Source organism: Abramis brama (genome assembly GCF_963993115.1).
Source record: "Abramis brama genome assembly, chromosome: 12".
Classification (NCBI taxonomy): domain Eukaryota; kingdom Metazoa; phylum Chordata; class Actinopteri; order Cypriniformes; family Leuciscidae; genus Abramis; species Abramis brama.
In genome coordinates this window covers 14099431-14123760 of record NC_139974.1, presented here as the reverse complement: position 1 = coordinate 14123760, position 24330 = coordinate 14099431, and the positions used below count along the sequence as shown (strand labels likewise).

Sequence of the window (24330 nt, the reverse complement as noted above, 5' to 3'; positions counted from 1 at the left end):
ATAAAAGCAAACACAATTTAAGCATCTGCACAGCATTGCATTGGGCATTATTACAAACAGGTAGGCAGAACGGAGGTTATGATATCAAGTGATGCTTGAAGTTATAACAAATGTTCAAACTAAAAACACATTTCTAAGATTACACTTAAATTTTGAACTGGCATTAAATCTCAAAATAAGGAAGATGCCCTTACCTGTGTCCCCAAATAACCCTGCCCGTCTTTGATCCCTGAAGTGTCCTGCTGATTCTCCTGCTTTAGATGGGCTGGAAGCTGCTTTACGGAACAGTCCATTTCCACCAATGGTTTCACCCAAGCCACCATGTCTGATGAGCATGTGGATCACCATCTGTTGCTGTGTGCGGAAGCCCTTCCCGCACTCCAAGCACTCTGAGGTTTTCTGGGAATTCTTACGGCTAGGACGAGAAGTAGGCCGGTACTCTGAGTCACTCAGATTCTCAGGGCTTCGCTCACCTGTCAGGACCTGGCTGTTTGTTTCTCCATTGCTGTGCTGATCTGTGTTGGAGCCTTGGGTTCCAGCCCCTTTCCGTTTCTTAGTTGGGATACTCACAGTGGCATCGAGTGATTTCTTTCGCTTGTCCTGTCTGGTCAAGACATACTCGCCCTTTTCCCTATCATATGCTACATCTGCTTCGGCTAACCTCTCTTCCCAACCCAGGCTCTTCTCAGATACCTCCACCAGTTTGCCTCTGGTGACCAGTTGCCAGGCCTGGTAGCTACTTACTGGATCGAGCTCTGGGATTCTTTTCCCTAGAGTTCCTTCATTGGGGTTCTCTTCCTTTCCTGCTGGTTTTAAGTTTAGGCATTCCAAGAAGCTTGTCTTGGTGGCAGATGTGAAGTCCTTTTCACTGCAGACGGTATTGTTAGGAGGCTGCTCAATATTTCTGTGGACCTGCTCGTGCAGTTGCAGGCTCTGGCGGTCATGGAAGAAGTTACCACACTTGGCACAGAGTTCATACGCACACACTTCATTCACCAAGTTGGACTCATCCTGCGCCACCTCGTTGACAGTAGCTGGAAGGTAAGACTCATTCTTTGGTTTTACCTTGGTGTTGTGCGTCTTCATGTGGCTACGTAGGAACCAGGGCTCACGAAAACGCCGTCCACAGATCCGGCACCCATGATCCAGACTGTTTTGATGCTTCTTCATGTGAGCTTTCAGAAACCAGGCTTGGGTGAACACCTGGTCACATTGTTCACATGGGAACTCGCCTTTACCAAGTACACCGTCAGCTTCCTCGCTGGTAGAGACTTCTTTGGTGATAGATTCCTCCTCAATCGGATGTACCTTCTCAATGTGATCCTGCAGTTGGTCCTCCTGCAAGGTCTCATAAGGGCACAGTTCACATTGGAAGACCTTGTGAAGCTCCTGCATATGCTGCTCAAGCTCTGCCTGACTTGACAGTCTTTTCCTGCACTGAGAGCACTGCATTGACTGTTTGCCATTCTCACCGGAGGTTCTTTCCTTCTTCCCACCTTTCTTCCTCGTTTTGGTTGCCTCTTCACCGCTCACAACCTTGTTGCAGGCTGAGGTACTCTCAGTCGGACTGGAGCAACCACCTTGATCTTCTGGCACCCCTCCTTCTTTTTCCCCTTCCTCATTTACATCTTCCTCCTCGCCGCCAGTGCTCTGGCTGAGGCCTTCCAGTTTATGACTGCGAATGTGGGCCTTTAAGCTACCCTTCTGGGCTGAGCGGTGATCACAGTGAGGACACTTGTATGGTTTCTCCCCAGTGTGCTTTCTCATGTGCTGGGACAAGGAACTGAGGAAAGGAAAACTTCTTCCACAGAGTTCGCAAGTGTGACCCCGGCTCTTCTTGCCATCCGGGTTGTCCTGTCCACCCTTGGAGAAGGTCTCTTCCTCTGCGACTTCCGGCCGTTCCACCTCCATCTCAAGGCTTGAATATTCCACTATGCTGCTATCTGTTGTCCTATTTATTAGATCCTATTGAGTCTGTCTCGCCTGTAGTCATTCAGTCTGGGTAAAAGTTCTCTTTGTCAGACGTGTCATTGTTGGTAATTCTGTGTTGACAGTGTTGCTTTTGTCTGGAATATGTCTGGAGTTTTTTCTCCAATGAATCATCTTAACAGCTGAGGGTTTGCTTCATTCTGGTCACCTGAGAGAAAATGGAAACACAACAGAAGCAGATTTGAGAACATGACTTGCAAATGAGTAAATAAAGGTTATTCATTAATCCATTAGTCCATGGCAATGAACAAGCAGTTACTATGACATACAGTACACTATGCATATTTGTTTTGTAAAATTACTGTCTTAATGATTCTTAATATGAATCAAGTGCTCTTAAAACTGTAGAGATTCAGAACTTAGACCCAGTGTTTGAGACCCCCAGCTAACAGAGCCCTTTTATATAGTCATCTGACAGTTTTTTGTTCAGTTAAATTCGTTTAAGGCAGGATCCATACTGCATAGCTAAAAAAAACAGAGGACATAGTACATTGGGTTTTATGCTCTGCACCATTTAAAAGTGAGTGGGAGAGGGACAAAAGAGAGAGAAAGACTGCTGATGTCCTCATTTAGGCGTCAGAGGGAACGGCACATCTTTAAGTATTGCATAAACACACTAACTTATACAACAGGCTCTCTGATTATTCCAACAAGAAAATGAACACAGATACAGTAAATACACTGCAACATATTCCAACAAGCATACACACCCCAGTCCAGAATCAGGATTTCCTGCCATTCTGTTTTGTTTTCTATCAAATCTAAACATAGCAAACCTTTTTTTTTTTTTTTTGCATTCTTATTGCATGTTTATTGTAATACCCAACCTGGCATTTCCGTTAATCTAGTTTGTTCACTTTTTGGTTAAAAATAAATTAATATATACTACACTACAGTGGAGGCTGGGTCTGGGGGACTGTAACTAATATCTCAGTAATATAAAGTCCAATTACACAAATGTGTGGAAATGCTCTTACAATATACAGTATTTTGAATTTAAATGTTACCAATTTATGATTATGATTTATTTATATTAATAATATCTACAGACAAAACAATGGTTTGTTATTTTTTTGTTGTATAATTGTTTATTTTCAAAATGATTAATTGTTACTGTTTTCAATTAGTTCCTATAATTCATATAATAGGCTGTTCAATGGCAGGTTCTCATTGTGAACCCATATACTGTAAATGTGACAACATGCCCCAGTATCAAGGTCAATGTATATTCAATTAACTCTTTTTTCTCTTTTTTCCTGGGCAATAACTGTGGAAATGTTCAATAGTTCTTTCTTTTTTAGTCAAGACTTTAAGGTTTGTGTGACAACTTGCCCCTGTCTCCCCATAATTGTGTCTGTCTGTGTGTGTTTGTGTGAGTCTTCGACTGAAGGGCAACAGTCTCAGTTAGTCTCCTCTCATAGTCAGTATGAACAGTGGTTGTCTGCTCACAGACCTAAATTCATTGTGTGTGTGTGTGTGTGTGTGTGTGTGTGTGTGTGTGTGTGTGTGCTCAGGCGTAAAGAGACTATTCAGTGTTGGGCAAGAGAGGGGCCAGTTGGGATGAACCCTGAGGGCTGGTCCTCTCTCTCAACAATCAATAATCCATTATATACCAACTACATTTCACCGCTGGCCCAGCATCCCCCTCGCACAAACACACACATTCTAACGCACTAAAAACACACATCTCTACACAGTTCATCTTTTACGGTAAGTTAACTTGCTGGGCTATAAAATGCCAGGTAAGAAATTTAAAGAAGAGACGTTTAGGAAATTGGAAGTTTTCCTAGAGGTCCCATCATCCATTTAGCCTATCTTGACTTATATCCAATATTTGCCTACTTATCTAGTTTATTTTCTTTGATTATTTGATTTTGTATGTTAGGTAGTGAGTAAACAGTGTAGCCATTATGACAATGGAATGGATGAGGTGCTTAACCGCATAATAATGGAACTGAACATGCTGAGCTGGTAATGAATAGTGTTTTGCTGTTTGGCAAACCAATGAGCTGAGCATTAAATCACCGTAGCTATGATACCAAGAGGTTTGGGAGATGTGTAAGGACACACACTACACAAACACACACATACATATACACACGTCAGCAGTGGGGTTATTATTGAAACATGGCTGTTCTCAGAGGGCTTACCTCAGCTCTGCTGACCTACTTATCCCCAGACAGTTCATCTCATCTTGTAGCTCCATCAATGCAGGATCAGTGCATTTTTCAAATTGAGCGCTGTGTGTGTGTCCGTGTGCATGTGTGCACTCAAATCCTAAACCAAATTGTGCATTTTGTCCAAATTCACAGAGACGGTTACAGTACCAAACCACTAACATGCATCAATAATGACAAGAGAAGATAAAAGAGCTCAATTGTCTTTTGTTCTTATTGTGATGTGACGGACAGCAGATTAAACATTTGTTTTTCCTTAAGACTACAGTAACCAATGAGATTTTTTAATGCATAATCTGTCCTAAAACAAGCATAATGAAACAAAACAAATCTTAAATTAAGTTTTTGATTTCCACTCAATGTGCAAATGGAATTTTGTTTTTATTCCAAATGATTTAAAGAACAAATCACAGTTATCACTGAAGAAGCACACTTTTTATCCAGCATTTTTGCGAAACTCCTTGGGCTTCCTATCTTACTAACAATTTGGTAGTTCTCAACCCCCTAAACTACAATCTCATTGTGCCACTCGCACCAGAACTGTCACAATAGCTCATGTCTATACCTCCTCTGAGCGGTGGGGAGTCCAACATGGCCATTGTTGGATGAAGGGGTCCATCCTACGCTAGAGGCCTGTCTGAAGCATGTCTGGTTGGGGAAGACAAAGGGAAGTCCCTCCCGGTCCCATTTCGAAGTAGATCCTGCCTGGTACCATCAACTGCTGATTACAGCTGCAATAAAAAGGGGGCCCTGGTGCGTGTTTGCACTTGCGAGCAGGATAGCAGGTGCTGAGGCAAACGTTGTCATGTTAAATTGCGGAAAATATTCTGGTGTCTACAACAAAAGTAATTCCCCCAGGTTTGAAACCAAGGAACGAGAGGAGCCAAGAAGAAACGGGCTTGGTTGGACATGCTACACGAAATGTCAAGTCCAGCAAAGTTAAAGTCTGTGTAATGAGGAATGCGAGTACAGATGTGGTCATATGATAAAAACTGAACCTAGAAAGAGCACAAACGTTTCTATTCAGCTGAAATGTAAAGCTTAGTGATACAGCTTGCACAGGGTGAAGGGCTCCTTTGTTCTGCAGTGTTTCTGAAATGAAGACACAATGAACACTGCTTAACTGTTGCCTGACCACGTTACATACAGTAGGCATAAAACAAGATTTACAACTCGAGTTCTTCAAAAATACGTTTCCCCTATAGTTGCTGACAGTGGTTATGATTGAGTGTTTATGATTCTATTGATTTCCACTGTTAGGATACAGCCACCATTCATTTCAGATTCTTGAGGAACCTTTTTTGACTTGTCTATTGGCTGTTACCCCTGCCTCAACTCTTACAGTAGCTGTCATTTGTAATACACATCTGTGGTTACATACACTGTATAATGTAGGCATCTTCAACATAGTTGAATCGATTTACTCATCTTAAAGGAAGGCATTATTTAGTCACTCTCACGTATCGCCGTTTCAGTGCTGTATGCCCTTATTTTCAGCATAGAGTTCAAACAAGTACGTTTAAAGAATCACTACACAATGACAATTTATTATGATCAGGGGATAGTCAAGCTCCAGATAGGACAGATAATACCCTAAAATGGTCACGCACTATTTTGCAAGTCTTCCATACAAAAGTTTTGTGTGAGAATAGACCTGAATTAAAGTCACTTTCCACAGATTTGACAAATTTGTTGGTCTTTTTTGTCACTATTGCTGTTGTGTAATGATTCCTAAAACATTTATGTTTCTAATCCACTGAAAAATTAGCAGGGGTGAAAAGTAAACAAGTAATAAAAACTCAGTGAGTGTTTTAGCGCAATTTTCTGACGTCATGGGATCACAATACTAAGAGATAGTAAATCTTTTTATGTTTTTTTTTTGTTTGTTTTTTTGTTTTTTGTTTTGTGTGCGTTCCCGAGATTAGACCTTCCTTAACATAATGCCGAAAACCCGAAGTCTCTAGGTGGTCTGGTTGAGGAGGAGATAGAAGTGCAAGATTGGTGCGCACAGACAGAACAGAAATCATGAGTTAACAATCGCAATTTTGTCCGTTGGAAAATTGCGCTAAAAAATAGACTACTATTCAAAAGTTTGGGGTTGATTTTTATTTATTTTTATGTTTCATGCTCACCAAGCCATTTGATCAAAAATACAGTAAAAAAGTACAGTTTTCTATCTGAACATATTTTCAAATGTACACTGAAAAAAATAATTCATTGGATTTACTCAATTGAATAGTGGACATTGGTTGCACTCAAATTGTTTGCTTTGGTAGCCACTAACATAATTGTGTTCCATCAACACAGATTATTCACGTTTAAACAACACAGACTATTCATGTTCAAACAACACAAACGATCACATACTATTCATGTTCAATCAACAAAATAATTTATACTAAATATAAATTGATAAATCTTTTCAGTGCATAAACCAATCTTAAATGCTAAGTTTACAAACTCTTTCAGCCAAAGCATTTACTGTTAGTGTTTACTCAATCAGTCCACAACCTAACCAAATGCTCCACTCTTCTCCACAATGGTAACCCTCTGTAATTTAAATGGTTCTAATAATTTGAATGTAATTGAACATTAAACACAATTACACACTATCAAGTCTTCCCTTTTTCTAATTTTCTCAAAAACACATAAAATAACACTTAATTTCAACATTTATTCTCTCTTAATTCAGCCATATGCAAAGCATGCTGGGAACTAACAAGCACCGCCCAGTTTCTGGTAATGCAACACAAATCATTCATGTAATCCAACACAAATGGATTAAGTAAACTTAAATTTTACCTATATTTAAGCAGATTGAACACAATCAAATTAAGTTTGGACAAAATGTATAGCAATTGTGTTGCTTAAGCTCATTTTAATCAAGCAATTTCAACAAGCAGCAAAAATCATTTTTTTCAGTGTAGTTCCTGTGATGGCAAAGCTGCATTTTCAGCATCATTACTCCAGTCTTCAGTGTCACATGATCCTCCAGAAATCATGCTGATTCAGTGCTCAAGATTTTTATTATCATCAATGTTGAAAATAGTGTTTTTCAAGTTTAATTCAATAGAAGGTAGGAAAAAAAAGCATTTATTTTATCTTTCGTAACATTACAAATGTCTTTATACTGTCATTTTAAAAAATAATTTTATATACATCCTTGCTGAATAAAGGTATTAATTTCTACTTTTTTTTTAAACATACTGACCCAAAAGTTTTGAGCGGTAGGGTAAAAAAAAAAAATCAGCTTTTTACTTAAATAAACAAATGATTTACATTACCATATTAAGCATATACTTTATGCTACCCGGAGCAATTGCACAGTACGGTGGAGCAAATATGCTTAGCAAAAGATATTATTTATCCTTATTAGTACTGTACTTCTGTGACATACTACTGCTGAAGTATTTAAATCATAATTAACTGATCAATGATTAATTACCAGCCATATGCTTGAGGAAAGTCTTTGCAGAAATGGTCACATCTTTGTGAGACATGTTTACACGCCACCGACACATAAGCAACAACACATGTGCCCGTAAAAACATGCATAGGCATAAAAACACACACAAAGAAGGCCAGCTTTCAGTGGAAAGAAACAGCAGCACATATATAGGCCCGTATCTGAGAGACACAGCCCTGAGCGAGAGCTCCATTCTTCCCCTCCTCTCTTTTCTCTGGCTGATGAATGGCTATGGCGAATCAACTGTCTGCTCGCTTATTCAACCTGACGGCTAGTCCAGCTCAGCACAAACGCCCCATGCTCTGGACACTACTCCTCTGCTCTGAGCCAGTGTTTGTGGAAGAGAAAAACAGAAAAAGTGCATGTGTGTAAATCCTAATGTGAAAGACAAGAGCTAAACCAGTCCATCACACATATGGTTATTCGAACACACCCTGGGTTTGAACCATACAACGTGAGCCAAACAGTGTGTGTGCTAGTATGTGTGTGCCCTGTGCACATATGTTAATTGTTGTATCCCTGCCAAACAAACATGTTGCATGTCAGTGTGTGTGTTTGATAAATCCTAAAATACCAAACACCACTAGAGGCCGAGCAAGAGGAGCTGTAGGTTTTGAAACAGCATCGCAAACCAATCCTACAGTACAATGTGTGTGTTATTGACGTATGATGCTCATCTGCTAATTAGATTACACCGCTGCAGTGACTTCTTCACAAAGCAGTAGTTTTTCAAACTCAGCCAGAATTCAGCTAATGAATGGAATGATAATGGCCTCAGATCACTGTCATCAGTATTATCAGACCATAGTTTAGACCCAGTAGAGATTGCAGATGTGCGAGTCTTCATGACCTCCCAGCGCCGTCACTACAGAATGCCACTCCCTAAAGCCAGAACACGGTTACACAAGCAATAAGCGAGGGATTATTTTCCTGCCAGTGTGCATGATGTCTCACTAAAGAATCTGGAAATCCTGAGTGATGATATCAAAGAAAAGGGTTTAGGTTGGTTGAAACAAATTAGACAAAATTTTCAGAGACTGTAGGTAGAAGCCTTAAAAGTTGCGACTGTATAATGCAGTCCTTTTGTTGAAAAGAAATTATTAAAAAGAAAAGATAATGCACTTAATGAGTGTAACAATCCTTACAATGTTTGGTGTGAGAATATATATATATGTATATATGTATATAATAAGTGCCTTTTGAGTAAATTAGGAAAAAAAAATTGTTTTATTTCATTGGCAAATTTTTTCTCACTTGTTTTTACACTAAGGCCTGTTTACACTTGGTATTAAGATGCGTTTTGGTCGATCAAATCACCAGAAGGCGAGGGAGACACATACCCGTTTACACCTGGTATTTTAATCTGTGTCTTTTGTTCACTTTTAGCCGCTTCTGTCGTGATTTCTTCGAGGGAGGGTCTATGGGCAGGTAAATGTATGTTTTTTTTCCAGATCTTTCGATCTAATGGACAAAATAAGCTTGCGCAATTTACATATGAACGCGCCCAGAGACGACGGAAAAAGATACGGAGAGCATAGTTTTAGTTTCTGCTTTGACAGCCAGAAGACCACGCTAGCAACATCTGGCTAGCACTTCCCTTAATGTTTACACAGTAGATCAGTAGGTGGAGAGTAGTCTTTTGTGGCTGTTCGAACGCTTTCGACCACATGAGCGTTTACACTACGAAAGCAATCTGGCCTCTGGAAGTGGTCGAAAGTGAACAAGCTCAAAACGTTGTAGACCCCGTTTACACTTGTATTTAGTGTTGTGCACAAAATCGCATCTTAATACCAGGTGTAAACGGGACCCAAATTTAAACCTCAGATTTAGTTTCAACAAATCTTACAACAACAGAAATGGGCAAAACACACAAGATATAGTACCTTCAATGCCCTGTAGATGGCGATAACACTTCTTTTGTAGCAGATTTAAACTGCTGCAGAAAAAGTTAGGTGCCATGCAAAATGTAACATGTAATTGGGTGCTTCTCATTTCTTATTTGTGCATCCTCGTTTCCTTTCCTCGCGTCTCAGCTCCGCCCCCTGTAGGATGCAAGGGAAGGCTGCAAGGAAAAGACGCGAGGATGGAGGATTCGAATGTAACTTTTTTTTATACAATGGAATACTTGATCACTCAAGCGTCACTTCATCGCGTCATCAGCAGCGCTCAAAGGATCTGCCCTTATGTTGTTGAAGTTTGTTTATTTAAGAAATTCATAAATAATAATAAAGCAAAATACCCTGTTGAAATATGTGAGATGTGTGGTTTATATAAACTGCAAAGGTAAAGTATAAATTAAAATGATTGTGACCGATGTGAAGGGGGAGGAGAATTTAGACGTGCGTCACGTTTAAGTCGATAAAACTCTTCCGCATAGGATACACCTGTGTATCCTCGCTCATGACTCCTCAGGAAGCCTCCTCACTCCTCGATCCTCGACTCCTCGCGGTGCAATTAGAGAATTGAGATGTCCTTCAAGATGGCTGAGCTCGATCGGTTTCCGGGTCATAGGATGGAGGACGGAGGAGCGAGGAGACGAGGAGGGATATTGAGAAGCACCCATAGCATTACTCATCCCAAATGTATTGGAGTAAAGACAGAGTACATATACTTTTTCAAAAATGTAGTGAAGTAGAGTAAAAGTTGCAAATAACTATGATTCTCGTAAAACTACAAAGTAGCCAAACAGATACTTAAGAATACAGTAACTTATTACATTTACTCAAATATTTCACACCACTGAGTCAAATCAAATAATGAATTAAATAAATTTTTGAAAGGTAAGTTTATTCAAATTACTTAACATTTAAAAAAAAATTCTTATTATTTAATTCAGTTAAATTATTATTTAACTTAGATTCATTAGGATTCCATCAGCATTCCTTTACTTTAAAAAAAATATATACTTTAAAGGCAGGGTAGGTAGGAATGGTCTAAAAAACTTCTTTTTCAAATTTGTTTAAAATTTATGTACATATCAATACATAATTAAAATGTAAGTACTCTGAAAAAGAAAGTATAAAAATCGAGTGTCTGTAGACCTCTCAGGACTGTTTTAAAGACAGTTCATTATTTCCATTCACTCCCACCCCCTCCCTTCTGGGCTCCTTCCAAAGCCACGCCCCCAAAACACATGAACGCGCGACTCCAACCGCTGAGCTGAAGACGCATTATTTACCTGAGAGAAGCAGAGAGGAAGGAGCACAGTGCATGTAGTGACATCATGTCAGAATCACATGTAATAAAAAAATCTAACGCTAATTGCTTATGAATATAAACAAATAAGATGTATTTTAGTACTCACTATCAAGCTAGCATATTGATATTGGTAAATTTAAAATATATATTTTTTGATTCGCTAACGAGCTAGTTATATAAGCTAAAAACAGGTTGCATTGATACACTTTTTTACATTACCATCAGTTATATTGTGATGAAGATGAATTTCGTGTAAGATTCATAACATATATGGTGTTCTGCATGTAGGGGTGGGAGATATTGACAAAAATGAATATCTCGATATTTTTTTCCAATATCTAGATATAGATATTCAGGCGATATTTTTGCCATCCTTCAAAGAAATGTGAGCAAACTGGCAAAGAAGGTCCAGTTGGTCTTTTGACTTGCTGCATTTGACCTATATTATTCTAGGCTATAGAAAAAACAATAAAGGAGCTAACTAAACATAATCTGTGGCAGCCCCTACTTTTTCCACTTACAAAAAAAAAAAAAAAAAAAAAAAACTTAACTAGGCACTTCTTGCAACAGTGATTATTAAATCAAACAACAATATTGTTGATGATCAATTCAAAGTAAAAAAAAATTAACATTTTCAAAACGGTATAAATCCATTCATTTTTCCCCCAAAACGCTATAAATCCATCTTTTTTTTTTTTTTTCTAAATTTATGGTTTGTCTTTTTAAAAAAGTTTTTGTCTTTTATTTTTCGTGTTTGCATTTATGAGGAAAAAACAATATTACTTGACAGTTCTCCATTATGGACGCGAGCGCTCTGAAAGCTGCACTGAGACTTTCAAACTTTAACAGAGACCTCAAAACAGAAAGCACAAAGCCTTTCTTTAAAACGAATTTCGTTTTGTATTAATTGTATCTTAATTTTAATATATTTTTTTTTCATTAATTCATTAATATTTTCATTCCTGCATTAAATACATAAAGTAAATATAGGCTATCAATCACAACATAAGGTGCTTGAACTGGAGATTATATCATCGTGAACCGAACCGTAGCCTCGCCTCACAGGCCTAAAAAATGTGGAATATATTTACAGAAATCTGGTTCTAAACAAAACCATCCAAAACAAAATAAAACTATGTAGCCTAAATGTGCATTTCTCCGGTGCATGCGTTCACTAGCCTACTGCGAAGATCGCGAGTCAAATATCGTCAACTTCATCTTTGCAGCCGACACAGAAATTAATAAACAATTAAAATGTCTTATTGCAATATTTTACACATTCATAATCATTACTTTTGCTGGTTCTTTGAGGCAGCTTTTTAGGTTTATGGCGTTTTGGAAAAGAGCTCTTCACGTACAAACACCGTTTCACCAAGGCACAGCAGCCCTTCAGCACATAAGAACAAAAAGAGAAAAAGCACGGACTTACTAATTACGAAACTTTGATGTGGTTGAACAGCTGAAACAGTCACAAATTCCTCTGCAACTCAAACATTCGAAGGAAGAGAACAGCATTACAGTTTTCAGCGCGTCCTCCTTTGATTGCTGTGTTGTGACTGGAAAAGTGCATGCAGGAGCACATGCGCAAAATGTAGGTTTGTAAAATGTCCTTTTGTAAAATAAAAATAATTTTAGGGCGAAGCAGAGGAGGTCGTGCAAGAGGCCGTGGCGTGCAACTAGGGTCCGAGGAAGTAGAGGCTGAGGACGGGGTGGTCGCTGGAAAGCTACGCCGATATTGACACGCGTTTTATTTCTTTGTTTATCCAAAGACTTTTTGTTCATTACCTTTTCTTGTACTGTCTTCTTTTTTTTGCCTTGTTTGCCTTCACTAACTGCATGCCGGTAATGTGAATTTTGATTGCTCTTTCTCTGCCATTGTTTTGCTATTCCTAGGTTCAGTGCCTCTCGAATTCCTCAAATCAAACGTGCGCGCGTCCGCGCGCAAGTGGGCAGATCCCGTGGCAAAAGGGTTGTTGCCATGGTTGCGAGAGAGAGTGACAGTCACCTAAGCCAATCCTTTGATTCGTCCCGAATCGAAATAATGAGCTGTGTTTAATACAGATTAAACGGTCTAGAGTCACTTGCTTTTTATACTCTTTTTTTCAGAGTACTTACATTTTAATTATGTATTGATATATATAGAAAGTTTTAACAAATTTGGATCTTTTTTTTTTTTTATAGTCCTACCTACCCTGCCTTTAAAGGAATGATTTTGTCATAAATTTCTCACCCATATCATTCCAAACATCTGTGACTTCCTTTTATACGTGGAACACGTAACACTTACCTTATTTTATTACATTTTTTAGCTAATTTTATTGGCAAACAAGACAAAGATAGTGATAAAGAATAAGATTACTTTTTGTAGAGATTATAAAGTGATACTTCAGACAGGCAGTTAGGCGTCATATCATGATGATGACATTATAGTGTACATAATTCATGCAGATCTGTGAAAGTGGCGAATTGTCATATACATTAAATTTGTTTGGGATAAAGGGAAAAAGCTTCTATGTGTCCACAGGTGGATTTGTATGTTTTGGGTGCAAGCCAAAGCATGCAAGTGTGTGTGTGTGTGTGTGTGTGTGACAGCAGTGATCGAGAGATGAGAGAGGGACACCAGCAGTAATGCTTATGTAATATCAGCCCGAGCCTCTGCAGCACTCCTGATGGCAGTATGACATAACACCTATGCGGCCACACAGTTCGTCCAAGAAACACACACATACACACTCAAACAGACAAATAAGTTTTGTCTGGTCTTGACCAGATTAAAATCTTGCTGCTCACTGATTTGAATGCAATCTATTATAATTTGATAGTTGCAAACTGCAATTAAATCACAGAAAAGCCATAAAATCAAACATCTTTAAAGCTCTTTTATCATGTCATCATTTACTCACATTCATGTCATTGAAAATGATATTCAAAAAGTGTCTTTTGAAGAATATACTAGTTTTTTTCTTTCAAAAGAATGAAAGTGAATGATGACTGACAAACACCACAAATTAAGTCCATAAATGAGCTATATTCCACATTTTATGATACTGAAGCTATGTGAGGGTAACAGGCTGAAATTTAGAAGCGATGTCTGTTTTGAGAACAAATCATTCTTTTGTATCAGATCTTTTTAATGAATCAGTTGATTTAGTTCACAAAACTGGTCTTAATGATTTGTTCATGAATCAAAATGGAATATAGTGGAATATAGTCCAATTTTATGGTTGTTTTGTATCCTTTTTTCACTCCTAAGTGTATTAAAAGGCCAGGATATTCTCTAAGAATTTTATTTCAGTTTTACTTAAGTTTACATTAGGTTAAACTAAATTAAAATGAGAAATGTTATTTTAGTTAACTATAATAACCCTGCTTTACACTGTTATCACAGTTGTCTTGTTTTTAATTTTCTTTGTGTGACTGTAGAAGTGATATTGTGACAGTAAGTGGCTTGCAGATACACTAGTGTGGTTGGCGTGGTCTAGAGCTGAACTATAATCTGAAGGCATTAACTTGCTCTCTAAAAAAAGCCCTCTGAACAGGGATTAGATTATCATGGTAAGGCCAGCTCAGGCTCTCTTTCTCTCTCTCTCTCTCTTTTTTTTTTGTCTCCCCTTCTTTTTTGCAAACACTTTCTCAACAAATGAAGGTTAAATAGAATAAATGTGGCACATGAACAGGAAAGGCTGCAAATGTGGGGCGTTCATTGAAAACGCCCCACATCAAAACCCTGAAATCCATATCAATGTTTCATCTATACGTTTGAGCATGTTATGGCACAACCTAAACCTCTCCATTGGGTTTATATCCTGAGGGTGAGCGATTGCTGATTGAAGGGGTTGCGGAAGCCCACTGTGGCAACTCAGTGTTAAAGGGATAGTTCACCCTAAAATGAAAATTAAGTCATAATTTACTCACCTTGGTGTTGTTCTGCTACCCGACGTGTACGTTTGCGTGACTGTTATCGCTGCAGTTCACTCCGTCTTGCCCAGAAAAAGCGCACAAGTTGAGAGAAATCACGACACAAAATACAATCCTTCTCTGAGTTGAATATAATAATGTCAGTTGTGTTCGTCGTAACAAGAAGCTATCACGTTCACATCTGTCAACTGTCATTCTGACTGTCATTAGACAAACTGAGCTTATTGGTCTCAGTGAAGAAAGTAGATGGATCATTTTTGGGGGATTTCTAGGCGTTGTATTTCGTGTTGTGCTTTTTTAAATCTTGATTTCTCAAGAACTTGTGTGCTTTTTCTGGCTGAGACGGAGTGAACTGCAGCGCTAACAGTGTCACACAAATGCGCACATCCCATAGCTGTGCACTGAAGACCAATGGCCAAGGTAAGGATTTTCATTAAATAACACATTCAATTTCATATTGTATACCCCCAGAACACTTGGAATATACAACACGTGTCACATGGGATCATTCTGTGATACTTTTCCGTCTTTTAAAAAAAGCTTGATGCTGGTCGCTATTCAGTGCCATTATATGGATGAGCGCTAGCAGGACAATTTTTTTAAATACACCTTTTGTGGTCCATCAAAGAAAGAAGGGCATAAGGCACTAGAATAACACCAAGGTGAGTAAATTATTAAGTGAGTACATTTTCAGTTTAGGGTGAACTTTAAGTTCCTGGCTTTGGGTTGCCAGATCTGCATGAACCATATTAATAAAAAAAAGAAAAAGGTTTACCCTGAAAATTCTGTTATCATTTACTTATGTAACTGTCGAAAACATCCAAATACATCCAAAAAAAGTTAAAATTACATCATTTGATCAATTCAAACAGCTAAAAACATCTAAAAACAAGCTAAAACTACAACATTCGATCAATTCTTGCGTTATATGCAATTTCACATAGCGCAGTTCACCCCTGCACCGCCTCTATGCTTTATTGCCCTTGATGGCAGCCCAAGTGGGACACTCTTCCTCAGAACCGCCTGGCCTCCGTAAGTATATCTGCGTCCTTGGCGAGAGACGTGATCACGATTGCTCGGTTAGAGAGTGCAGGGCAGCCAGATGTCTTTCTCATGGCCTTCAAAGTATTGTCTCTCCAACTGTTTATTTATTAATGTCGAATTCACACTGTGATAACCCTCACCCAGCAAATAGTGTTTATTATACCAGAACCGTGAAAAGTGGCAAGTTTTTAACTCTTTCCCTGCCAGCGTTTTTGTTGACAGACACCGCCAGCTTTTTTGAAAATTGTCACACATTTTATGACACCCAGATTATTTTGTTGTATGAATATCTGAACAACATGCAACATATCAAAAGAAAAGAACAAAGCCTCTTCTTTAAAAATAAGTTTAATTCTAGCTTCATGCATTATTTTTTTAATCAACATTTTGAACAAAAAGCTGCTGTTTTTTTCAAACACTACAACATGCATAAGCAATGCTTTTATCGTTTGTTTCTGCTTCTTTTGTAAGTGTGTCTTGATCAAGAGATTCTGTACTCTTTCAGAAGATGTGTAATAGCGCCCCCTACCGTAAAGTCGGAAAAATCCGTCAATGGCGGGGAAGCGTTGTGTCATAAATTATGGAAAATTCCGTCAGTGAAAGAGTTAAAGATATAACATATATATTATGAGGAAAATGTGAGTGGTGCTTGCCTGTGCATGGAATAAAAGCCACCATGATGCTGCTATAGTTTTGTGGGTTGTTGCCAGGACATTACTATGAGGTGTAAAGGGTCCTGAGGTGTTGCTAGGTGGTTGCTAGGGTGTTCTGTGTGGTTGCTTGCTTACCCATCCAAGTTAAAAGAGCCCTCCCCCAAGTCTTTGACATTCTGCTCCCTAGATATGACTCTGGATCCTCTTTCTATTAGGTGAAATTCGTGCTTAGAAAAGCAATAGCACATGATTTGAGGTATTGTTCATGTCTGTAGCTGAAACAAGTTTAATGCTTTGGGTTTGTTAAAATTCCTATGTATGAGCAATAGAAACAGTGATAGTGATGCTTATTTAGCAAGGGTAATACCTGGGGCAGATCTTAAAAAAAACAAAAAAAAAACAAAAAACATTTTTAGGGATAGGATTTCTCCTGTAAAGTGCATTAAATCCTATTATCTTTACCCTCTGATGCATGATGTCCACTACAGAGAAAAGATCTTTAAAAGCAATTTTTAACCATTCAGGGTGTGATCTTACATTCAAACTACCATGAGTCTTTGACCCCATAATTATATATGACAGTCATGTGCTGCATCCCAATTCGCCTACTTATAGTATGCCCTAAAAGTATGTAGTTTTTGTGAAGAAAAAGTAAATACTTTTGAGTGTGTAGCAGAATAGTTGGCAAGCTTTGGGACATACTATTTCATCATAATTGCATATTTAAAGGACCGCTCTGTCGCTTATTTACATGCATCCTGTCACCTACTGCAACTGCTCTGTCAATCATCTTGTCAGTTAAAATCCTTCACATTCAATTTAATTTAATATCCTACCAAATCAGAGAGAAATCTCCAGTTTGCACTGTCAAACCTCTGCAACTGATCCAGAATGCTGCAGCTAGAGTGGTCTTTAACAAGCCGATCCTCTCCTCACAAAATTGCACTGGTTGCCAGTTGCCGCTCGCATCAAATTCAAGTCACTGACTTTTGCCTACAGAACAGCCACTGGCTCTGGTCCCTCTTACCTAAACTCATTACTTCAGACTTACGTGCCATCCGGAAACTTGCGCAACATAAATTCAATATGGGATTAAAGTGGTGCACAAGGTACTGCTGGAATATTTACCATTATTATCTGCTTCAATGGACAGATATACAACTTTCTATCAAAATTATTAACAAAATATAACTTTTTTGGGAAAAACGTAATTAAAAAAGAACTAAAACTACTTTTTAAAATTAAAATATATGTTGTTTGGAAATAAAATTAATAGTGCTGGGCAACGATTATTCGCATCCAAAATAAAAGTTTGTGTTTACATAATATATGTGTGTGTACTGTGTATAAAAGTGTTTTTTATATATAATATAAATTATGTATAAATATATATACATGCAAATATTTATTAAATATACATACATATGTGTGTATTTATATATACAAAATAATTATACACAGTAAACACATATATTTTGTAAACACAAACTTTTATTTTGGATGCGATTAATCGTTGCCCAGCACTAAAAAAATAACCATTAAGAAAGTTTTTTTTTCTTTCTTTTTTTTCTTTGTTGTTGACTTCATTACATCATGCATCAGGGGATTTAATGCAGTAAAGAATATGAATATATGCTTTAAGGTCACTGTCACAGTCTCTGAACAAGCTCAAGTTTCTTAAAACGGCTGGTTTCTCTCACTCTGCTTAGTTCAGAGAAGGACAGGTAATCTAACACCATGAAAGCCATCTCAATCGCTCTCTTTCCCTGCCTCTTCTCTGTTCTTCTTTTGCATAGTAAGAGAAGATCTGTCTCTTTTTAATGAAACTGCCCCGTCACACCCATCTCCCATCTGGTATGTGTGCATATATGTGTGTGTGCTAGATGCTGGGAGGGGGAAGCTGGTGTGGTTAGTGTGTGAGCATACATATAACCAGGGGAATAAGTACATGTGTGTGAGTGTATGTTGTCATTTCAGCAGGAAGCCTTTACTCTGATGAGAGGTCTCACTTCCTGTTTATAGAGCAACCACTGGAGCGCAACAATAGCTGGAATTTTGATGGATCGGCAGAGAGGACGCCCAACTCACACCCTCCAGAAAAAAACTCCAGTTTGTCACTATTGCTGACAACAATACAATCTGTTCTCATCCCAAATACTATTTATTTATTTATTTTTGAGTGAATCGTCAGGAGATTTCTTACAATTTTCGTGAGATTCACCCATTTACTATTTTGGTTGTTTACTACAGCTCAACTTTAACAATAGCCTCTCATGTTATTGTATAAAGGGCTGTTTTGGCTCAAGCCTGATCAAAATGGTGGTGTCAAGCATTCCCCTCGCTGAGAGATATGTCATGTCGGGCTCTTTGGGATTTGAGGTCAGTCCAGCTGGACGTCTGGTGCAAAAATGAGGTGGATTACACTCTTTAATCCCAGTCACCCCAAGGAAGTGAACTAAAGCTGCCAGCGTCCTTCTCCAGACCACAGACTTCATTCAGCTGATCTTTCTGAACCTCTTTAAACACGCTTGGTGAAGTGTGAGACAACAGTGCTACTATCACTTGTCACGATACAAAAAAACAGATGTAAAAGAGTTTTGCCCTCGGGGGACCAGCAGCACCGACTGTCAAGATGAATTATATATTTACACTGTATCATGTGACGACTGTTAAGACTTAAGGCTTGTCAGGAAAATACATGTATGATACTTCTGTCCATTCCTTACAATTGACAAAATGAGGATGTAAAAAGTTTGGTGACAGTTTTACAGTAAGGTTGTATATGCAAACATCATCTAATGGTTAAGGTTTCAGGAAATCAAAATGTTTTTTTTTTTAGGCTACTACTGTTCTTTGTTAGTTAATGCATTAACTAAAAGTATAAACTTTAATGTCAAAAATCTATTAGAATGTGCTGTACAAAATAAATGCTGTAAATCTCATATACAGCTTTTGTGTCTCCCTACAAACAAAAGGGCTACCTGGACAACTAGGTGTTTTGATCATGCTTTTTTGCAGCACAACATATTGATTTCAGATATAACACTGAAAAAGCTAGAGAGTAAAAAAAAAAACTAGTTTACTGAAGACTTTCTTACTGGTAGTATAAGTATGCACTTGCACAAGAAATATGCACAAGAAACAGACTTCAAAAACTTGAGAAATTTGAACAGAAGGGTCGCACTGTTTTGGATATGAGAGGTTTGGCACTGAATGCTAGCTTTATTTTTCTCAATAAGCGAATTCCCTCGAGTTCGAGCTATTAATAATCTCTGAGCTCTTTCTCAGAGGAGCAGCTGTTGGGGAAGCTTAAATTTGCAAATATTCCCAACCTAGGCTCATTGGATTTTTTTTTTTTTTTTTTACCTATAGGCTACATACAATTCATTGCATTTTCCAGGTGAAAACTAGTGACAGTAAAACACTGATAACTTTTATTTCTGTTCACACAAATTTTAGGCTTTTTACTGCGGCAGATTAAAGATTAATGAAGACATATTTTCTTCCTGTTCTTTACACAATACAAAACACTTTTACCATAGCTCCATGTATGGCTTCTGACATAGTAAACTTGCTCAGTACCTCACCTGGTAGAGCAATGCACAGCGTTTGGGTAAAATCGAAACACAAAACCTGATGAAAAAACTCAAAGACTTGTAGAAGCAAGCGGTTAGGGTTAGGGTAGGATTTAGTGTTGGTGGCAAGTTATTTTTAAATGCAATTAACCTTTTACTTCCACTCACCAGTAGGGATGGGAACCGAGAACCGGATCCTATTTTACTGCGACGTCGCGCTGGAACAACAATCTCAAAGTGTGGCAATGATAATATCAGGTACTATTTTTGAGCTTTATTTAATGTTAAAAGCGTGTATAATGTGACTGAATATCATTTAGTGCTCCCAGCTTTGTAGCTGTAAAAACAACAATGGATAAGTCACATCAGATCTTGAAATTAAACAAATGGAAACAAAAACGTTCAAAATGTGAAGAAAACCCGTGTATTATTTGACAAAGATTGTTTTAGTAACTCAATAGCCTAATCCAAATGAGCACTGTTAATATTCCAAAAGACACAAGCTCTTCCTAAACTGTTTTCAGTGTGTGTTTTTAGTTTTTATGGCACATACTGTAAATGGCCGTTTTATTTATTTTTTTGTCTGGACCAATGAATGTGAAAATTGTCAATTTCCTAATCCTAAAGCACTCTTCTTGATAATCTTTCAAGGCACACAGGTTGAGAAACACTGCCCTAGGCTATAGGTCCCTGGACTTTACTTTGAGAAGTAGCTCACCTACTTTTAGGTTTGTTCTGAGGTTGCTACACATAATTTGTGTATACTCTGTGCTGTGTCTTCTGATCAGATATTAAAGCGAGTTAATACAAACAAATTTGTACTTATTCCCTCACCCAATAAGAATCGATAAGAGAATCGATAAGGAATCGGATCGATAAGCAATATCGATAATGGAATCGGAATCGTTAAATTCTTATCAATTCCCATCCCTACTCACCAGGCATTTCATTTTCAAACTCCAATGATATGTACAACATCCAAAGTAATCAAACATTTATTTCATATTCATGTTTTGGATGAAATAACGTGATTTTAGTGCCACACACCGGATAATTCAGTTTAAAAGTGTTGAATGTGCAAGAAGCAACATAATATCATTCTGCAGAAATGCATGTTTTTCGACTGAGCCTGGGTTGAATATTTCCACTTTAAAATAGCATAAAAATCATTGGCCACCCACATGACCAAGACATACTCTCCCTTCCCATTTACACAATCATAATCCTTTCAAAATAATGTATACGTACATCCATTTTTAAAGCAACGATCGATCAAAGCATGAATTAAATTCATTAAATACAAAGCACACAAATGAAGATATAACGTGCGGTGCTTTTGGACATGTTGTTTTACAGACAAACTAGACTCTGAATAATTTACAGCAGCAAGGCCTTGACATCCACAGGATCCAATTAGTTGAAATCCACATGCAATCAGTCCACAGGAAAAAGGCACAACAGGGACATCTCCAGAGAGACGAGACACTATTAGCAAGTTTCTAAAATACAAAGAAGTGCACTGCATAAAGAGGAGAGCAAACGCACCGCTGCTTTAACAGAACATATCCTTGAAATCAGATCAGTGAACAAAGAATGTGATACTCGTATACAAATAACTCTGTCACTCAAACAAACCTCTGATAAGACTGAGTAACAGTTTGGCTTTAAATAGCAACATCTGTAGTGTTACATATTTCGTTTGATATAGTGTATGATAGTGCAATATGGCACTATAGTATAGTGTTTATAGTATAGTATGATCTGCCAGGTCATTTGCTTGTGGTTTTGTAAAATGTAATTTTTAAGTTATCCACTTAAGTCCCTCAAAAATAAATAAAAGCATCTGATTGTGAAAGGCAAAACCCGGACCAGCTGAGTTTGTCTTTCCTAAAGTTTTAAAACAACTTTCCACAAATCATGTAAAGAACTGTTCAGCTTGTTAATGGTTTCCTTCGAAACAAAGATTGTAACTATGGCTTTGTTTCTTCTGCTGAAAAGTCAAATCACCTTCATTTATATAGCGCTTTTAACAATATGAATTGTTTCAAAGCAGCTTTACAGTGATAATAGGAAATTAATGGAACAGAGATTGTTTTGGCTTTCCAGCAGCTCTAGAATAAAGTTATTGTCCAGCTAAAGTTAGTTTTGATTGATTCACTTCTGTTGCAAAGATAATTAGATATCAACTTAGGGGCTGCTTCCACAACACTGTTTTCAACTGAAAACAGAAAACTTTTAATGGCCGTTCATTTGCACGACAATGGTGTTTGGTGGCTCCAGAACGCAAACTTTGAAATAGGTTCCAAGGTGCAAGTTTTGGATTTTTTATTTTAAACGTTATCATCTCCGTGTAAACTTAAAAAACGTGAATCTGTGAAAACGGTGACGGTGTGCACATTCATATTACATGTTTAGTCTAAGGTATGCGCGTTTGAATATATATGTGCGCAGGCTTTCTTTACAAAGTGACATCGCCAAATTACATGTCTGTCCTGCATAATAAAGAATTTTTAGTCATTTCCGCGGATCCATGCGAATTGGAATAATTTTGATAACGAAATAAGAAAACAAAATAACATAATCTGAAGAATGTTTTTGTGCAGGCAATGAAAGTCAGTGGGGTCTGATGGTGTTCAAAAATCCATACAAGTTTAGATCAACACAAGAGTGAATAAATTATGACAGTTTTCATTCTTGTGTGAACTATCGCTTTAAGAGTTAATTATATCTAAAAAAAAAGAAAGAAAAAAAGGCATCACTAATCTAAACATTGAGGTTGTTATGGCGGTTACAGCTGTCACTAACAGTGACACGTGAGAGGAAACAAAACTAACAATGCAAGTCTACATAGCAGAATCTGTCCTAGACAGTTTACAAAGCGATTCCATAGCAGAAACTACCTATGTGAAACTAACTAAAATTCCTGGTGTCTATCAGTCAGATTGGGTGGTTTGAACTTTGCATCACAAGCTCAAGAGAAAAAGAGCTGTTTCGGTTCTGTCTAAGGGTGGAGTCGCCTCAACTGTTTGTGTGGTTTCCAGCCAATAGCAACAATGACTTGTTTCTATAATCTCAAATGGAACATTTGTTAGACAGCGTGTGATTAATATGCACTACTGAATCACCAAGCATCAAAAAGGGTTCTTAGCATAGTATCGTCAGGTTTGGTCTAGTTTGGCATTGTTATGTCTTGATGTGCTGTGGTTTGGAGAGTATTATGTTCTAAATGTATAACATGATCTGGTTTAACCAGGTTCGGTTTGGTGTCTAATTTGGCCTTTCATGGTATCATATGATCGGTCTTTGCTGCGAAACCATCTTTCAGCATTGCTATGGTCTGGAAAGGTCTGGTCTTTGTTTGATATGATATGGTTGTTTATGCTGCAATGAGATAAAGGGGACAATTTACCCAAAAATGAAAGTTTGGAGTCGGTATGATTTTTCAATGTTTCTTATGCTCACTAAGGCTGCATTTCTTTAAGCAAAAATACAGTAAAAGCAGCAATATTGTGAAATGTTATTACAAGTTATCCAATGTTATTTTAAAAATTTAATTTATTCCTGTGATGGCAAAGCTGAATTTTCAGCATCATTACTCCAGTCTTCAGTGTCACATGATCATTTGAATATGCTGATTTGGTGGTCAAAAAATATTTGTTATTGTTATCAATGTTGAAAACTTTGAAATTTGTTGAAAATTTTTATAATGCATAAATGCAAAAAATATTTTTTTTTTCTGAATTTTTTGATAAATAATAATACGTTTAAAAGAACGTTTAATGGAAATATAAATATTTTGTAATTATGTAAACGTTTACTGTTTCAATTGAATGCATCATTGCTGAAAAAAAAAAACTTTCTTACAAAAAATAAATAAATCTTACTGACTCCAAATTTACTCCAAATTGACTCTCTCCTGAACACATGATGAATTTTTAAAACATGAAGAATATACAGGCTGGTATTTTCCATATAATCAAAGTGAATAAGAACTGAAGCTGTCAAAGTCTTCAAACAATGAAAAAGGCACCATAAAACTATACAGACGACATACACACAATAACTTTCAGTAAATAACAAATTAAATTGTTCATTTCTAACACAAAGCTATTGTATGGCTTATGAAGGCTTGGAATATACAGAGTTTATAAGCATCTTATATGTTTTTGTTGGAGCTTTACAGCTACAGCGCCATTCACATTCATTATATGGTGGAGAAAAAAAAAATCATACAGGTTTGGAACAACATGAGATGTGTGAATAAATAGATTTTTGTGTAAACTATCCCCTTAAAAAGGCAAAAGACCACG

At 37.5% G+C, this 24330-nt stretch overlaps 1 protein-coding gene and 1 long non-coding RNA gene across 4 annotated transcripts in view; both read right to left on the bottom strand.

Moving 5' to 3' along the window:
- LOC311094136 overlaps positions 1-24330 on the bottom strand; it is a 683555-nt gene that overhangs the window by 571591 nt on the left and 87634 nt on the right. The window lies entirely within an intron of this gene.
- Positions 1-24330, bottom strand: part of znf516 (zinc finger protein 516) — a 46302-nt gene that overhangs the window by 11788 nt on the left and 10184 nt on the right. For all 3 annotated transcript variants that reach the window (XM_084130660.1, XM_084130659.1, XM_084130658.1), the window contains exon 2: positions 195-2137. In XM_084130660.1, the coding sequence (XP_083986786.1) occupies positions 195-1911 (1717 nt within the window). In that variant the 5' untranslated portion in view covers positions 1912-2137. The remainder of the gene's footprint in view (positions 1-194; positions 2138-24330) is intronic.